The sequence below is a fragment of the Culex quinquefasciatus genome, chromosome 2 (assembly GCF_015732765.1).
Source record: "Culex quinquefasciatus strain JHB chromosome 2, VPISU_Cqui_1.0_pri_paternal, whole genome shotgun sequence".
Classification (NCBI taxonomy): Eukaryota; Metazoa; Arthropoda; class Insecta; order Diptera; family Culicidae; genus Culex; species Culex quinquefasciatus.
The window spans coordinates 99570333-99587940 of NC_051862.1; the positions used below are offsets into that span (position 1 = coordinate 99570333).

At 41.8% G+C, this 17608-nt stretch overlaps 1 protein-coding gene across 2 annotated transcripts in view; it reads right to left on the reverse strand.

Moving 5' to 3' along the window:
- Positions 1-1037: 1037 nt before the first annotated feature.
- The window catches only part of LOC6044091 (LIM/homeobox protein Lhx5), a 63811-nt gene continuing 47240 nt past the window's right edge, over positions 1038-17608 (reverse strand). The window contains exons 5-6 of one of the 2 annotated variants that reach the window (XM_038256392.1): positions 1475-1739; positions 1038-1397 (exon numbers count right to left, since the gene is read on the reverse strand). In XM_038256392.1, coding sequence (XP_038112320.1) covers positions 1168-1397; positions 1475-1739 — 495 coding nt within the window. In that variant the 3' untranslated portion in view covers positions 1038-1167. Of the gene's footprint in view, positions 1415-1474; positions 1740-17608 lie in introns of both variants that reach the window. The other variant, XM_038256393.1, reaches the window with a different exon arrangement.

Sequence of the window (17608 nt, forward strand, 5' to 3'; positions counted from 1 at the left end):
AAAACCACCCTTTTTACAATCTTCCGGACTCAAGTCAAAATCGATTTAAAAAAAAAACTTTTGAAGTACTTAACTAAACATCGCCATTTGTAGATTGTGACTTAGAGGACCCCAAGATGGATTGAATGATGCCAAAACGGACAAAATCGGTTCAGCCAGTTCCGAGATAATCGAGTGCAATTATTTTTATCAACATCCAACCACCCGCACAGACATTTGCTCAGAATTTGATGCTGAGCCGATATGTCTAGGAGGTCAAAGTAAAAAGTTCGTTTTTCGAGTGATTTTACAGCCTTTCCTCATTCAGGTGAGGATGGCAAAAATTAATGCAATTTTGTTTTCCAAAAGAGTTTAGATTCTTTTAAAACATATTTAAAAATATATACAGTGCAGACTCGAGTACCCGACATTTCGATTATCCTATGTTCGATTATCTAAAGGTTTGTATAGGAATGCGGATAATCGAGTCATGAAAAAATGTGATCTTTTATTTTCCTGCTTTTAACATCAAATTCGAGTTCTACTACCACTATTGCCTATTAAATTTAAAAATGCATTTTTTTATATTTTATCACTGTCATTTTTGCTGCTATCTAGGATTTAAAAATACTAAATCACTTTAGAGAAGTTTAGGGGTCATGCTTAAGCTCGACAATAAAAAAAGACCGAAGTTTTGCCAAGGCCTTCGGATAATCGAGTCCTGTAAACTCTGAAAAATGTGTCTTTCAATATTTTATTTATTGTCGACCAAAAAACAGTGATCGAGTTAAGTAGAGTTAGAGCTTTGAACTAAAAATAATAATTTATAAGCATTTTGTTGGCATAAAAATGTTTTGCAAGGGTGTTTTTTAGCTGAATTTAGAACTTTGTTGAATTTTGGCTTGATAAAAATGGAGCATATTTTTTAGGAACATTGCTTCAGCGATGACCGAAACCATGGTGAGCAATCTTGATAAATAGTCTATGGAGCGCAATTTGAGGATTCCATGGCAGCAGTATGTACACAATTCGTTTAAATGCAGCAATCTGCGAGAAGCTCAAACGTAATAAATCTATCTCTTTATTCTGCTGGCCGTGCGCGACCCGTTTAGGAAATAGTTAACAAAAACAAATAAATTACTTAGGAATTAACTATCACTTAACAATGCTAAAAAAGTTCAGTAATTTTTACCAAACCAGTCCCTCGTTTTGCATGTTCTGAGGTTCGGAGAAGTTGCCGGAGGTCATGAACTCGGGGCTGCCGGGCCTTGGTCCACCGATCATATTCTCAGGCGGGCCACCGAGGCCGGCCGCATTACCCGGGGGACCGTTTGGCTGGCCGAGGAAGTTTGTCTCCGGGGTCATGCCACCGAAGTCGCTCACCATGGGGATCGGTCCGGAGTGGTCCATGGGTCCTCCTGCATAGGAGAGAAAGCTAAGCATTAATCGTCGATTGATCGGGACTGTCCCTTGGTGTTGCTTTTCTACGACTTACCCGGAGCGTTAAAAGGCATTGGTCCAGCGCCAGGGTGACCGGGGAAAAAGGGCGCATCGTGGGGATGGAACGGCGGTCCGCCGTAGCCAAAGTCGAACTTGCCGTCGGCAGCAAAGTAGGGAAAGCCAGGCTCGTCCAATCCACCGGGCGACAGATTCATCGGGAATCCGCGCATTTTTCGTGCTCCCCCGAAGAACGGCCCTCGGCCCATGCTGGTCAGTTGTTTGAGCCTCCGTTCTTTCGAGCGCTTGTTTTGAAACCAAACCTGAAATCAATCGAGAATAAAACATACTACTTTAGTGTCCATTCGGAAAACTAGAACAAAAGTCTTCCCCCCGCACAATCGAAAGCGCTCCTCCAAAATTTCGGTACAAATCAAACTTTTTATTGTTATTTTAATAATTTTATCGTCAACCCAACCGCGCGCGTCGTAAATCGCCGTCGGCGCGAGTTCTTTGAACACATTCCAGGTCTCACAATTTCTTCTTCCGTCTCGTTCGCTCGGAACACACAAACCGTTCAAGTCTCCAACACCCCATCGCTCGCCGGTCCCCCAACGGACCACGCGCAATGGCGTGTAAATAATTTTGTCTCCTTCACACTTGCTTTTCTCATAGACCCTGCTCTCGCCGGACGCCGAAGCTCTCTGCTCTCAGTTCGAGAGCCCCCGCGAGAGAAATGAATAACAATCGGAAAACGGCAGTTATGGACGATTTTCTTCCTCCGCGGGCTGTCGTCGTAGTCGTCGTCGGCACGGGCTGAACCACTGATTTTTTACGACCCATCACGGATTGAACCCGAAAGATGATGTTTATGTGCCATGTCCCGCTCGATCGGGCGCAACATTAGCATTCGTGAAGAGTTAATAAAATTTTATGAAATGATCTATTCAGACGAATTTTGATGGTTTTACGAGCCGGGCTCTGATTTTGGTGTGACTCGTGATGGTCACGGAGATCAGAAGCCAGAGCTCGGAGCCGCGGCAGCACTGGAACCGTATTGGTTGATCGGGCCAAGGTCGACCTTTCGGTTATTGAATTCGTACACCGAAGGTCACGCGCGGGTTCAGAACTCTAGTCGCCGGTCGATTGATCGTCGGTGATCATCGCCGAGGTGCGAGAGAAAATAAAATCACCCCAAAGTTGAGCCATCGGATCGAAGTCGGAGTCGAAGTCTGTGGCCAGTGGTGGACCCCTGGCGTGCCGATCGGTGTCGGTGTTTAGTCTTCCTTCCTTCTCACTGTGTGTTGATTATAGTCATTCGGACGACAACCGCGGTCTAGCGCAGCGCCCTACGGTGAAATTAGGCTCTAAGCTGTGTGTTTTACGACCCACGATTGATACGACCTGTCGTGGGGGCTCTGCTAGAACCTCGGATCGCTTTCGGGAGGAACGTGCAGCATTTGATAACATGCAATAACCGCCGGCGATTATACTGATTATTTCGGGTGATGATGACGATGATGATGGGTAATGGACGCGACGACCGGCGGGTCCACTCTGCTCAATCTCGTTCAGAGCCGGCCTGGTCGGTCGGAACATGCTGATATATGCTAATGAAGGGTATTTTAATATTTGCAATTTAGTGTGCCATTTAGCCGCTGGACATTTCCTTTCATCCGTGGCGCGTTGCGGGCGCGCGTTGATGGGCTGTGAAGGTCGTAATGTTCTGTTGTGTACGTACGAGGCGTATTTTAGAAGTACAAAACTATGGTTTATTTTGTACTAGGAAACAAGGTAAGCATTAAGGTAAAAATAATCTACAGTCCGAATTTTCGGTTGAAATTGTATTCTTGCCTCTTTGGAATTGGTTGAATCGCTTCTAGTTGTTAATGATAAAGAGACTGTAGAAAGCTTAATCAAACATTCACTGTTTTTAATGTGACATTAGCGACATTAACGCATTTTAGATGATACAAAACATGTTACGGAAAAAAACGGAATCGACGTAATGTGTAACTGTCGGGTTACCACCGGCTCACGAGCGCTACCGAGACTCCCTCATGTAGCCTCAGGGTCGGCATGCCTGCGGTCCTGAATCGCGGTAAGCTGGGAAATGCGTCGGAATCCAGTGAAAACTCCACAACTTCGATCGAACTCTTCTCTATTTCCTCCCACTTTCTTAAAGCTATCTGACCTTCTCTCTGCTCTTCCTTCTTCTCGGGGCCCCGTACTCCGACTCAGCTTCCGGTGACGCCGCTTCCTCTCCTTCTGCTGGTTGCTGCTACTCGCCGTCATGCGGCGCAGTCGCTTGCTGCAGCTCCGGCGCTCGCCGTCTCGCGGCGCATCCTCTGGGGTTGGTGTACTGGATGGTGTGGTCGACCGGCTGCGGTCGTTAACGGATCCTCTCTGGTCGGCCTGCTCTCCGTCGTGGATGGTTGCGTCCTACGACCTTCGGAGCACCATCGAGGGTGTCCGGAATACCCGGATGAGGAGCAGGCTCGACACGGGTCCACGTCCGGCTGCGGACTGGATTCTGGGGGTGACTCGATGGTTGCGGCGAGTCCCCGGTTGGTGTCCTCGACACGGTTGTTGCGAGGCGGTGCCGAACTGGCACTTAACGTGAGGTACGAGGGGTCCTGGAGGTGATGGTTGAGGTTAGGTGAGCCATGACGGTTGGATTTGTTGGTTAGGCGGATGCACGGTTACGACACGACTGTCATCCACATACAAAGCGAGTGAAGTCAAAATCGAACCAAGATCGAACCAAGTTTTTAGCGCGTGGCATTTGAAAAGGTCGTATGCGCATCGGACATAAATTACATAAATAAAAACTTTTTTCCGGTTTTTTGTCTTTAGAAAGATTTATGTTTTTTCTCAAATTTGAACTAGGGGAATAGCATATAATTCCATCGAGAACCTAATGTTGGCTTATCAGCACTTTGGTGTTCAGTTACAGCTAGTTTAAAGCATTTTCGACAGAAATTTAGTTAGTATTCTGAAAGCGTAATTCATTTTAACACAACGGACAGGATTTTAACACAACGGAAATATCAAACAAATTTTATTTTGTTTCAAGGAAACTGAAGCTATTCAGTTTTTAGTTCAGTTCAGTGTGTTGTGTAGTTTTTTCTTGCATGGCCAAGTAGAACTTTGTTTTATTGATCTAATAAATGTTAAATGTAAAAAATAACGTAATACTTGTAACTATCTCGCATATATATGCAAAAAAAAGTTAAAACCGAGGTAGAAACTAACAAAAAACATAATTTGAGAAAAAAATTGTATTTGTTTCATACGACCTTTTCAAAAACCATACGTAAACAATATTGACAGCGCCTCTGGTGGGGACTTCAGGAAACTGCATGCGTGTCAAATCCCTGGGCGGATGGGGTCGTTAGGGTTGGCAAACTGGCGGGTTTTATGGATATACCTGATGTCCTTCAGCGGTCCCAAACACTCCTGGTTCCCGCTGGCACTATCACTCACGGCCGTGGCCGTGCACTAGGGTAGAGTAGTCATCAATGAGACACGGGGAACAATGATAAAATGGCTCTCACAAGTCGAAGTTTCAACCAATCAGGCTCATATTTGGGGGAAAGGTGTGTCTACTGGATACACGTCTGCCATATTAGTGGCTTTGGTTATGGACGCTCCCTTGAAAAGTTATTCATAAATGTTTGATTCTGGGGTGTAAAAGTAAATTATGGACAAAAATTACTTTTTCGCTCGTAGGCTGCCATTTACACCAAAACTAATATTTCTTCAAATTTCTTTCGACGTTCCATAGGGATTAAGTTGGGCTACAATGTCCTTTCATTAGATTTGGCCAAAATTTAGAATAAACTCAGAATCCAGGGCTGTCTCATTGTTCCCCACTCATTTCAGCCCATGGGTAACAATGAGACACTTTGATTTTTCTTCAATAAACTTTTCAAAATCGATGGAAATCTTTCAAAACATGAATTAAAAGTGATTTTTGGCATATTTATAGAGTTTAAACTTCATTAAACCAAAAATACAAAGTTATTTGGTATTAATATATGGATTTTACAAAATTGAAATACTTTTAGTGTAACTTTTGTTATTAAAAGTTTCATGTTGGCAAATTGCTCTAAAATGTTCAAGGCAAGTCACCTGCAATGGAACAATACAAAAACATGATGTTTTGCTAGAAAATGTTGATTTTCGTAGAGTGTCTCATTGTTCCCCACCTGTCTCATTGTTCCTGCCAAGTGCGTCTACAATGAGACAGTTGAATAACTCTGGCTGTAGATGTCGAATCGATCTCATATTTTTGTCAATGTTAGAACACATTAAAAGAATGATAATGCAACTAAAAGCTCATTAAAACATGCTGATGAAAAAATTAGAAAAATCGTTGAAAGTTGAAAACCAAAAGTGTCTCATTGATGACTACCCTACCCTACTTGGCGAAACAGTGGAGTTGTAGCGTTCCAACTGTTCGCTATGACTCTTTCCGGGCAATTGGACGAGTCTTGAGGAGTCCTTGGCGGTTGACGGTCTTCGTCTTTCCCCTCCTCTTTCCGCGCCTTTTCCCTGACCTTCCAACCTACCGTCATGTCACCTCTCTACCGCCCACTGCCGACGAGGTCCTCTGGTGGTCGGTTTCGGAAGCTTCTGCTGGCTGCGTTCTTGGTGGACGTCACTTGCTGGGCCGTTTACCGGAGACAAAACACTTGACACGCGAACACTTCCCAACTTTTACAGAAAACGAATAACAAATCGCGTAAATCGCGGTAACCTTCACGAGTGAGGTTCCGAACGGTTATAAATGTGGCCCTCTTAAACCTTGCGGTTTCGTCAACGGATCCACAGGCGTGTATCGTTCTTTTTGCTCCGCCTCCCGGGTCTCCTAAGTGTGAAGGTATGGGCACGGGGAGAGGGCACCGAATACCTATATTTACACTTAGATTTTTTTTGCGTCCGCCCCATGTTACGAGTTATGTCAAATCAAGAAGCCCTTTAATACTGAATTCTTAGCTAAAAAAATTGGTCAATAGACCAAAACCATGTGTAGACAATAAGGTGACAACAAAAAAAATCTACATTAGGGATACCCTCTGATTCGATTCCTTCGGCAAAAATAAGTATCTGTGCAAATTTTGAGCAAAATCGGTTAAGGTTAAGGGGTCGCTTTTTATCGTTGAAGTTTACATAGAGAAAATCGCGTGCAGAAAAACATCGTTTCAGTATTTTTCTGTCAGGTGGCGCGGGTCTTGCCCAAAACTGATTTCTTGTAGGAAATTCAATTTCCTTTAAAAAAATTAAGGTGAATATTCCTCTTTGATCACCTATCAATTTTCGAGAAGCTCAAAGGAAGTAACAATATACTTTAAGTTGCCAATATTCTGAAAAAATAAAGTCCAATCTAATCTTATATAATATTCTGAAAAATAGTTTCGATATAAAAGAGGCAAAAGTGAAGTTGGCCTGCTTAATAGCTTATGTATTTATACATTCTTTTATTTCCGAACTTTTGCGATTCCGTCGTGAAACTACTTACTCTTCGTGTCATTCGCGAAAGACCTCAACCAAAAATAAAAGAATCGAAAAGTAATATGTTTCGATACAAAGGCTTATACTTTTCAGCACTGAAATGGGTGCTGAAAAGTTGAACTTTTCAGCCCTCGTATGGATAAGTAATACTTTTCAATATTGTTTCGATTTGAACGGTGGGAATTGACTAAACACATGGACATCTAAATATATAAAAAAAAATCGTCGGTTTTGTTAGAACGCGACTCAATTCAATACGGAGCGTCGGATCGAGGTGCTCTTTGTTGCGTTGGGTTCGTATAAGTCCAAGGAAGGTTCTTACGCTAACTAATTGATACTTTGGCCACTCTGGGACCGATTCCGAACATCGGTAAATTGTATGGGAAAAGCTGCGTATAATCAAATTTTGATCACAGGAGGCTGAAAAAGCAAACAAGCTAAAAACGTTAGGAAACCTAAAAAGGGTAGGACGAAGTTTGCCGGGAAAGCTTGTTTGACATAAAATTCCATTTAAAGTGTGATTTTGGAATTGCAAAAAATGTTGTTTGTAACTCGCTGCAAAATTTGTTTTTTTCAGTACTCGTTTTCTTTATCCAACGAGGTTCACCGAGTACCAAATGTTACAGTCGTGCAGAAAAAGTCATCATCGTTTTGCTACTGGTTCATTAAGCTTCGATTTTACGTAAAAATGTTTTTAAATATTTTCCCATAATTTTACGAATTTTGTTAAAACCTGCCTTAAATGACGAACATTCTAAAATTTACCTAATAATTCAACAACGTAACTTGTTCAAGGGATTTTTTAAAGCTGAATTGAGAATTGACTACATACAAGATGTTGAAAATGATTTTTTTCAAGCATTTGAGTATTATGTTCTATCCAGATTGATTTTTCAAGAGGTAATTTTTTGCCAAAATGACAGGCTTTGTTCTAGAAACGTGAATTTATGTTAATTTAATTTTTCATAAGATTTCTTCTGAACCTGAGCAATTGAAAATCCATATAAAAATCTATCTGACCCAATTCCATCTCCCAGACCAAACGTTACCCTTATTGCGGATTTATCAATATTTGCATTTGCCTTTATCGAATTTTGCAAACATCTTTTGTGTTTCGTTTAGTGGTTAGAGATAGTAATTTGAGTTAATTGGAATATGAAAGTTTATTTTATTATAGCGGTGTGATTTTATTATTTTTTTATCTGTTATATTTTCAATATTCCCCAAAAGAAGGGGAAAAAAGTTATTTTTCCCAGTATCAGGCCTGCATTTACTAAACGGCTTCAGTGGCTATTTCTTAACTTAATGTTAACATGTTTAGGTTAAAGTTAACATTCCAAAGGTCGCCTTTCCTAAGGTGTAATGATAAGGTTTAGCTTGGGACGATTAACTATCTTTCCTTTTCTAATAAATCAGAAAAATTACCGTTTTTGTGTTATTTTAAGCACCTGTGCAAATGTTGAGTGAAATTGGATGAGATTAACCCATTGATACCCGAGCCTAAAGCTGGTGAAAAAAAATCATGCAATTTTTTTTTTTTTTTTAATAGCTTATAATCCACCTCCGTGTACGCACAAGAGCAAGCAGCAGTCAAGTGCTCAGTGCTCCATCGTTTTTTTCGATTTTTTTCGCCGTAGTTTACCGTGATTAGCCGCGAGTTTGCTCCTGCAGCATGCCAAAGGCCGGCCGTGGCCGTGGCAGTTCGAGTGCGGCCTCGAAAAACCCGCGAAGTTCGTCTACCGGCCGTGTGCAAAAAGGTAAACAAACCAACGCCGTGTCGGCCGCCATCGCGCAGGGGAGCGTGAGCGCAGATGGAATCGACAAAAGTTACTACATCCCGGGTATGTTCCGAGATCACCAGTGCGAACCCGTTCCGGTACTTCCGGTGCCACGACCAGTGGCACATCAACATCCGCCAACATCCCCATCAGGAACGAGTTCCAGATGCTGAGCGACGACGAAGAAAACAACAACACCGACGGTAGCAGCACTACCGACGACGACGACGACGATGATGGTCGTGCACGGAAAAAGTGCCGACGTCAAAAAAGAACAATTCTCCAACGGAACGAAGACCACCTCCAATTTTTGTTTTGGACACGTTGGCGGACGATGTTGACGAGTTGCTGGAAGGCCTCGGATATTGTCTGAAAATCGGTAAGTCGGCAGTGCAAGTGATCACACTGAACAGAAAAGATTTTGACCTGGTGCTTGAAGAACTGAAGCGTAGCAACTTCAACTTCTACACATACGACCCAGAGAAGCCCCCTGTTAAGGTCGTCTTGCAGGGTTACCAAGACCGTCCGATCGCCGACCTGAAGCGACACCTCTCGAACGCCGGAATAAAGCCACGGGAGATAAAAGTGCTCTCGCGAAAGACAACAGTCACAGGTACACACACCCTGTACCTGTTGTACTTCGACCGCGGCACCGTCAAGATCCAAGATCTGCGGCGGACTAAGACACTGGACGGTTTTTGGGTAAACTGGCGGTTTTATACCAAGAACCCGAGAGACGTAGCGCAATGCCACCGTTGCCAGAAATTCGGCCACGGCTCGCGGAACTGCAACCTCCGGCCCCGCTGCGTGAAGTGCGGTGAGTCACACCTCTCGGAGGCGTGCGCACTGCCACGAAAGGCGGACTTGGGGGAAAATGCAGAACAAACTAAGCCGCGCGTAAAGTGCGCGAACTGTGACGGCAACCATACCGGTAACTACCGCGGATGCGTCGCGCGCAAGGCTTACCTCGAGGAGCAGGAAAAGAGGAAGAAGAAAGCAGCAGCGTCCCACTCTCCTCAGCGAAGTACGAGCGCAGCCGTTCCTGCAGCTGGGCAGCGTACGGTTCCAGCGGACAACCCAGCGATCCCTCCTGGATGGGGGCGTTCGTTTGCCAGCGTGGTCGCTGCCGGTAGCGGCGATGCGGCCCAGCAAGGAGTCACCGGGGAAGATCTCTTTACCCTGCCGGAGTTCTTTGCTCTCGCGGGGGAGATGATGACGCGGTTTCGGAGCTGCCGTAACAAGGCGGAGCAATTTCTGGCCCTCGGGGAGCTGATGATCAAGTACATCTATAATTGATATTATTTTTGTCTGTGATCTAGTTTTAAGCTTTCTCTCTATCTATCCTTTTCCCATTGCACTTTCTGTAAGTTTTTTGAAAACTTTTTCTTACTCTTGTCTATTCCATAGTTATAAGTAATAATTTTTCGATTGAATTACGATGTAAATCACAGCTGAAAGGAACACCAAAACTCTGTTGTGTACCTAAATGAACTCATTGTAAATTGATTATTCACAAATAAAACCGAATTGAATTGAATTGAAAAATAGCTTATAACTTTTTAGGATCGAGTTTTACTGCTTCGGTTTGTTCTACAAAGTTGTAGAACATTAAATGTTCAATAGGAATCTCACTTTTGGGAATATTTGGATGACCAAACCGTAAGAAAATTGAGTTTAAATTTTTTTCGATTTTTTCTAAAAAAAAATCACTTTTGAGTATCTATGGGTAAATGTTGACAGATTTTGCTCATATTTGGCCTAGTCCTAATATAGCTCAAAGAACAATATTCAGCTTGTGGAGCGAGGTTTTGAGAAGAAGTCCCATATTTTGGGCACCCTAATCACTTTTGTGTTGTTCCGAGGCGGGATTTGAATCCCGATCTAAATTGCCCAAAGAATCCAAGAATGTACACGGAGAAAAAAGAGTTCCCAAAATCGTGAACAAGCATTCATGAAAATGGGAACCTCGAACAAAGTGTTCAAATCCTATGGTACGATTTTGAAAAATGTACACAGAAAAAAATAATGTAAATTTGGAAGCTGTAATTTTGGAAGGTTGAATATTACATCTTTTATGATGTAATTTTACCTCAATTTAGACTGAAAAAGTTACATTACACCAGATAAGTGGTAAAATTACACATTTCCAGAGGTAAAATTACACCTTTTTTCTGACATAAAAGATGTACCCCTTCCCAGATGTAATATTACCATGATTTTTTTTTCTGTGTACCATGAAATTTGAACACTTTGTTCGTGGTTCCCATTTTCATTAACGATTGTTCACGATTTTGGGAACTCTTTTTTCTCCGTGTAGTCTGTTTCGTGACTGGAACCCATTTTCGATGAGTAAAATAGACACATTAGGTGTTTTTGAATAATATTTATCAATGTTTTATTATTTTCACAATTATTGTACATTTTGAAACTTTTCAAAATTACTTTAAAACTACATCTTGAGGTAAAACTTCTCTACTAAGCTCAGTATGACTCCATACTATTGTGTTTGTATTTAATTCCTATTTTTCATTTTCCAAAAGAAATCTTAAACCTATCAATGTCATCCCGGCTATCAAAGCCACCCCGGTTTACGATACTAAAATATGTTTTTTGCGATTCCGTCGTAAAACTACTTACTTTTCCTGTCATTCTGGAACGACTAAATAGCCTACTTTTCTGTACCAAAAATAACAGAATCGAATAGCAACACTTTTCAAAATAAATGCTGAAAAGTTCTACTTTTCAGCACTGAAATGGGTGCTGAAAAGTTGAACTTTTCAGCACTTGTTTCGAAAAGTAACACTTTTCAACATTTTTTTTTATTCAAACGATTTATTGACAAAATACATGAAAATTTGACATAAAATTTCACTCAATGGGTGTTTTTCGGAATTGCAAAAAATGTTGTATGGAACTCGTTGCAAAACTTGATTTTTTCAGCACTCTTCGTATTTATCCAACTCGGTGAACCTCGTTGGATAAATGTACGACTCGTGCTGAAAAAATCCTCTTTTTGCAACTTGTTGCATAAACTACTATTGAAGAATCGTACCTTAACTACACAGCAAAAAATGTGTAAATTTGGAAAGTGTAATTTTAGAAGGTTGAATATTACCTCTTTTATGATGTAATTTTACCTCAATTTAGACTGAAAAAGCGACATTTCACCAGAATAGTGGTAAAATTGCACATTTTCAGAGGTAAAATTACACATTTTTGCTGACATAAAAGATGTACCCCTTTTTAGATGAAATTTTACCATGATTTTTTTTTCTGTGTAATGAAGATATCTCGCAAATCATAGAGCACGACTTAACAGCACTTGAAGTCACTCAAAGTGTAAGCAAGTTGTAAATGAGGTGAAAACATTATGTTTTTGCCCGTGCCAACAACGACGTGAGAAAAAATATTTTATAAAATATTCACATGATCACACACCACCACCCATCACATGTCCGTTTTGGTGAAATTCTGCAGCCTTCAAAACGTCCGACAGCATGTTTTGACATGCGGAGTGTGTTGTATAGTGTAACATACCACGCGTAGCGAATACCCAGACGGATTGTGTGTGTGTGTGTGTGTGAAACGAAAAATAACAACATCGAGGTAAAAAAACGACTCCGACCCAGCGAAACGGCCTCAAACATCGATACCCTGTTGATAGGGGCGGAACCGACACATGTCACTGTTTCCAACACGCCAGACACAGCACATCACGGTGCGCGCAGCTCGACGAATCTTCCCCCCAACCGTGAGGTGGTTCGCCCTGGGCGTCCACTGAGGTGAAGAATATACCCTGGAGGTTCGTCCACAGCAAGGCCGTGGAACCACCGAAAACCAACCCAAGTTGAGCTCCGCGGTCGTCGTCACTTTTTTTGTGTTGTTGCTTCGACGGGCCTTTTTAGTTTGTTGCTGTGAGAAATGCTACATTCAATTGTTGCCTGCCCGAAGAAACAATATAATTATTGAATTATCTTCCGCGAGCACATGGTGTGGTCAGCAAAAACGAGAGGGGAAATTCGCGCCAAATGTTGCTCCTCTCTGTAGGTTTAACCCCTTCGTCTAGCGTGGCTGACTTGATAAATCAATAAATTGTACAAAAATAAACAGAAAAAAAGCCATGAACGATAATCATCTCACCGGGTTATCTTTTCGTTCCCTCTCATTTGGCGTCAGCGCCGGTTAGACATTGGAGGGCATGAATTTTAAACACTAGACGACAAAAAATGGGCTGTGTCTAGAAATTGTAAGAGGATTAGGGAAGAAAATGCACACAAATTACGAGAGCATACATCAGAAGATGGCCAAGAGCTTTTTACTCCAAAGTTCATTTTAAAAAAGTTAGCCTTTTAAAATAAAAATTGACGACTTCAGGTACTAAACTGATTTATGACACTCAGTTGAGATGAACTGTTTCAATGAGCCAATGAACACTATTATCCCCTCAAAAAAAAATTTAGACCGTTCGTTCAAAATGTGTAGCGACCGATAGTAATTTTTGCTGTACCGTGTAATTTTTCCAATATTGATTTCCAACTATCATCGGAGCGGATAGTTGTTCTGAGAGTTTGAGGGTCTAGTTTTGCTCGAGGGATCGCCGAGGTGATGATGGGCACACGCTGGAAGTGACCTCGTCCAGCAGGGACACGCAAAGTACCGCAAAACCCCACCATAAGGTAGCCGAGATCCAACTGGCGCGGCGTAGGAGCCCACAATAGTGAAACCAACTAAGAAAGAGTGAGCGAGCTGGAAACGGACCTGGGAGTACATAATTTATTGATCGTTATTATAGGTTGTCAAAATAATGTGAATTTTACGCGCCTCCTTTCTCGGAAGAGCGCATGCATTAAATCATCATTAGACATGCAAAATTCTGCTCCAAGTGACGGGACGGGAAGCCTTCGACGAATGGGGTTCTCTTTAAGATTCGGAGGGATTCGCTCGCTCCCGGGGCAAAACAGAATCGTCGACAGCATCACCTACATTCTGTACGGGGTTGATCAGCGAATCCGACGATCGCAAAATATGTCAAGGATTTTGAGGCAATAATTCTTCTCGCGTTCGGCGAAGTGTCGGTAGTAAAAATTCTTGGATGCGGTTTGGAGATGCACCGTAACTAAATGCAATCCACTACAAAATGAGTAACCGTAATACTGCTTTCAAAGATTTTTGAATGAATAATCCTTTAGTTAAGAATTTATAACGCAGTTATCAATTTTAGTTTATACCAAATTTTGGATTTCCCGTGTTTAGAGTTCATTTTTCTGTAGTTAATTTTTTTGACTATGCGTAGAAACATTGAAAATGGTCAGGGGTATTCAAAATCATACAAAAATCAAAGAAAAAAAATGTTCATTGGACATTTAAGAAAACTAAACATTTATACTTTTCTGAACATGCATCAATTCTGCGCAGAACGGAAGTACAATACGTGTAAAATAGCATTGTTTTGTTGTCACTTTGTGAAGCAATTATTGGTCTCCTGGTTGACAGTCATTAGCAAATCGTCACAGTCGTGCTATCTTGCCACACGTGCTTTTTTGGGCGAAAGTAAGTTAAGAACGCCATTTTGCCTCACCTTTTGACCTTCCGATTTCAATCCTGAGATACTCAATAAAAACCGAAAAAACTCCGTCCATTCTTTTCACTCTTCATACGAGAGAAGTTTCAATCTTGTCGTGCTTTATCGACATAACCCGAAAATTGATGTATGTATTTTTTTTTTAATTCAAGGTCAAACATTGAAACGCGTTTTTCTCTGATCGTCAAAAAGCGACGTTGTTGCACTTCGATATCACAACAGTGTCGAAATGATGATTTTAATAACATTACTACTACTCGAAACAACTTGTATGGGATATTTATCAAAAATAGTAAAAGAAGCTAAATTTATATCGTAGATCGCGGCGATAGAAGTTGTCGTTATTTTCTTTAGTAGTATTTGGCCCATTCTACAGTGTTGTTGATAAATAAAACACAACCTCGAATAAAAAGTTAAGGTCTTAGTGATGAAAATTAGGGGGAGAGGGGGTAATATGCACCCCCGGGGCAAAATGCACCCCCTGCTTTTCTCGGTATTTGGAAGAATTTTCCGGAGAAAAATCTTAGAAATTGGAAGCTTAACATTGCTAAACCATGCTGGAAAAATTTGAGCATCGCAGTATAAAAACAGCTCAAGTTATTTGCAAAACTTTAAAATGTTGTGTTTTCATCTAATTTTCTTTGCACTTTCATTGTGATTTTTGGACAATATAAAAAGTATTTATTTATATTGTAAGTGTTGAGGTAAACAGTTTTTGCCATAATCTTCATTATTCTGTAGATAGATGAGTCCAAAAACATCAAAAAATGCATTTTTAATTAAATTTTCTGCAAAAAGCGTGGTCGGGGTAAAATGCACCGCTGTGAATCTCCTTAGTAAAAACAGCGGTGACATCTAGTGGTGGCTAGTGAAAACTGATTTTACCCGGTGCATTTTGCCCCATGTTGTGGTGCATTTTGCCCCGTTGTTGTAGTGCATTTTGTCCCAATGTTGTGGTGCATATTGCCCCGCATGGTTGTTTGAAATGAATCAAAAATGATTTTAGAAATTTGATATTTTCGAACAATTTTGAGGTTTTTTAAGACTTTTTTCACATGGATGACGAAGAATAATAGTTGTTTTAGAACATCAAACAAAATTCTTCCACAGTAATGCTGTAATGGTGGAGAAATCACAGTTTTCCCTTAGGGGGTGCATATTACCCCCTCTCCCCCTAATTTCTAAAAAAAGTCAGCTCGCTAAGACATCAAATTGTCCTTAGAAATAATTTCCACATTTTAAAACAAATCTGTAAAAACCATGGGCAAACCCAACAGTAACTTTGTAACAAGTTTCCTTGTTTTGCTGATCTCGTGTTTATGAGCCAGCAGCAGTTCTCCACTGCAACTGTGGTCACTTTCTCCCTGGACCAGTTCCAACGTCGTCGCTACAATCAAAAACAGCATCATAATTTCGTTGTACTTTTGCGGCCACCGCGTGTTGATGATGTTGCTGGCGCGCCATGTTCTCCTTCAAGAAAACACGTCATGAAACGAACGAAAACAATAACAAAGCAATAATACAGAGGGTCTCCGTCCATGGGTTTGTATACAAAATATATACAAGCACACACAAACATGCCTCGGATACCCGAGAAGCAAACGGCGCTTGTTTCGCTTAGTCATCGAAACATGATTAGCGCGGCAAGAATACGGCAGGCGACTGCTGATAGGATGCGACGACGACGCCATCGATTGCTGTGTAGTAGGCCAGGAGAACCTGCGCGCAGCCCGGTAGGATAGGGGTGGACACGGTTACCTTGCCGACGCGATCGCAGCAGCCTTTTTTCCCTGGTCTTCTCTGGTGGGAGGAGAAGCACAAAGTCATAGCACCGTTCTCTACGTGAAGAGAAAATGCCAGCAGTGTGGTTGCTTTGATGTTTCCTTTCATCGACAGTCTATCAAAGAAGGAAAGACGACTTGCTCTGCTTATGTACTGCCTCCCGGATTTCGGCGGAGGCGGTGGAAAACGGACTAAAGCTGAAATATCATTCTGCGGCCTTAAGAAAGTGCCCCCTCATGGACCGAGCCCGACCCCGGGAAGGATGAAAAATTGTAGCACCAACAACATAGTTGCGGCCACTGTCGAACGTGCGCGTTTCGTACACTTCTTGTGGCGTAACGAATTTTCCGTCGGACCACCTCCTGGTGTTCGTGGCTTGCTGGGACCTGATGGGACTTCTTGATTCCTCCTCAACTCGGCAAAGTGATGAAGAGCGGTGCGCGGTCCAAGCTGGCCATGATGTCTTCTTGCATCTGCCAAGACTCGCGGCGGCCTCCAGAATGACTCGAATAGGTGAGAGACTGGCTGTCTGTCCGACCGTGTGAGTCCACGTGATGGGTAAACTCAGATAGACAACATGATGACGGCCGATCCGGTGGAGCGCAGAACCAACCGACAAACCGTTGCCATGGCAGCGGCTAAAAAGCGCAACCATCCGAACTGATCTCATTCGACGACGACTGATGCAACAGTCGGTGCAGTGCGAGTTTTTTAGGTTTTTCTCTGAGAGGAGTTCAAAGTTGATTTTTTTTTTCTTGACTGGTTTGAAACAGGTAATGACGGGTAATGAGCACAGTGTGATTGGTTGAGAATATTGCGCCGTTACTGTTCATTGTAAATGCCGCTGTGTTTTATAGACAATGTATGCCGGAATTGTATTTTTAGAAATCATTAACGAAAAAGATTTTGTTAGGATGGTTCTGATACTAGGTGAAATTTACAAGTTGCAAGACAGAGTTCACAACAACCGAGGTATTTGTTGTCTTCTCCTGCAAAAATCTGATTGCAAAAACAGTCAAATTTTGTTATAAGTCATATTGTAGACAATAATTTGCGGGATGAATATCAATATCAAATTTTACAATTTTATTTATTGGCTGGGAATTCACTAAAATCCAATTCTGTCGATTAGAGCGTACTCAGGGAGTCCAAATCTATCATACCTTGCGAAACACACGTTTAAATGGGACGAAAGGCCGTTAGAGCAATGTCGTACCGTCCCCAGAAAATTCGAGCTGAATTGTTACCTTAGTTTTTAAGCAAAAACTGGAAATTTGGTTTATTGGACCTTTCCAAAAAAAAAAAAAAAACTCTAGAATTGTTTTATTTCTTTTGTACAGTATTAGGCAAACTTGCTAGAATAGCACTCTTTTTTTTGTTTATTCCAGCCCTCTGTCACTGCCGCCATGTTTATGAAACCAAAATATTCGATGACGAACACCAAGAAAACAAAGAAGAAAACGAAGGTGTCTACTGTCAGATTTTGAAAAATAAACAAAGTGGGGGGTGAACAATTGTCGATCCTCGGTCCCCA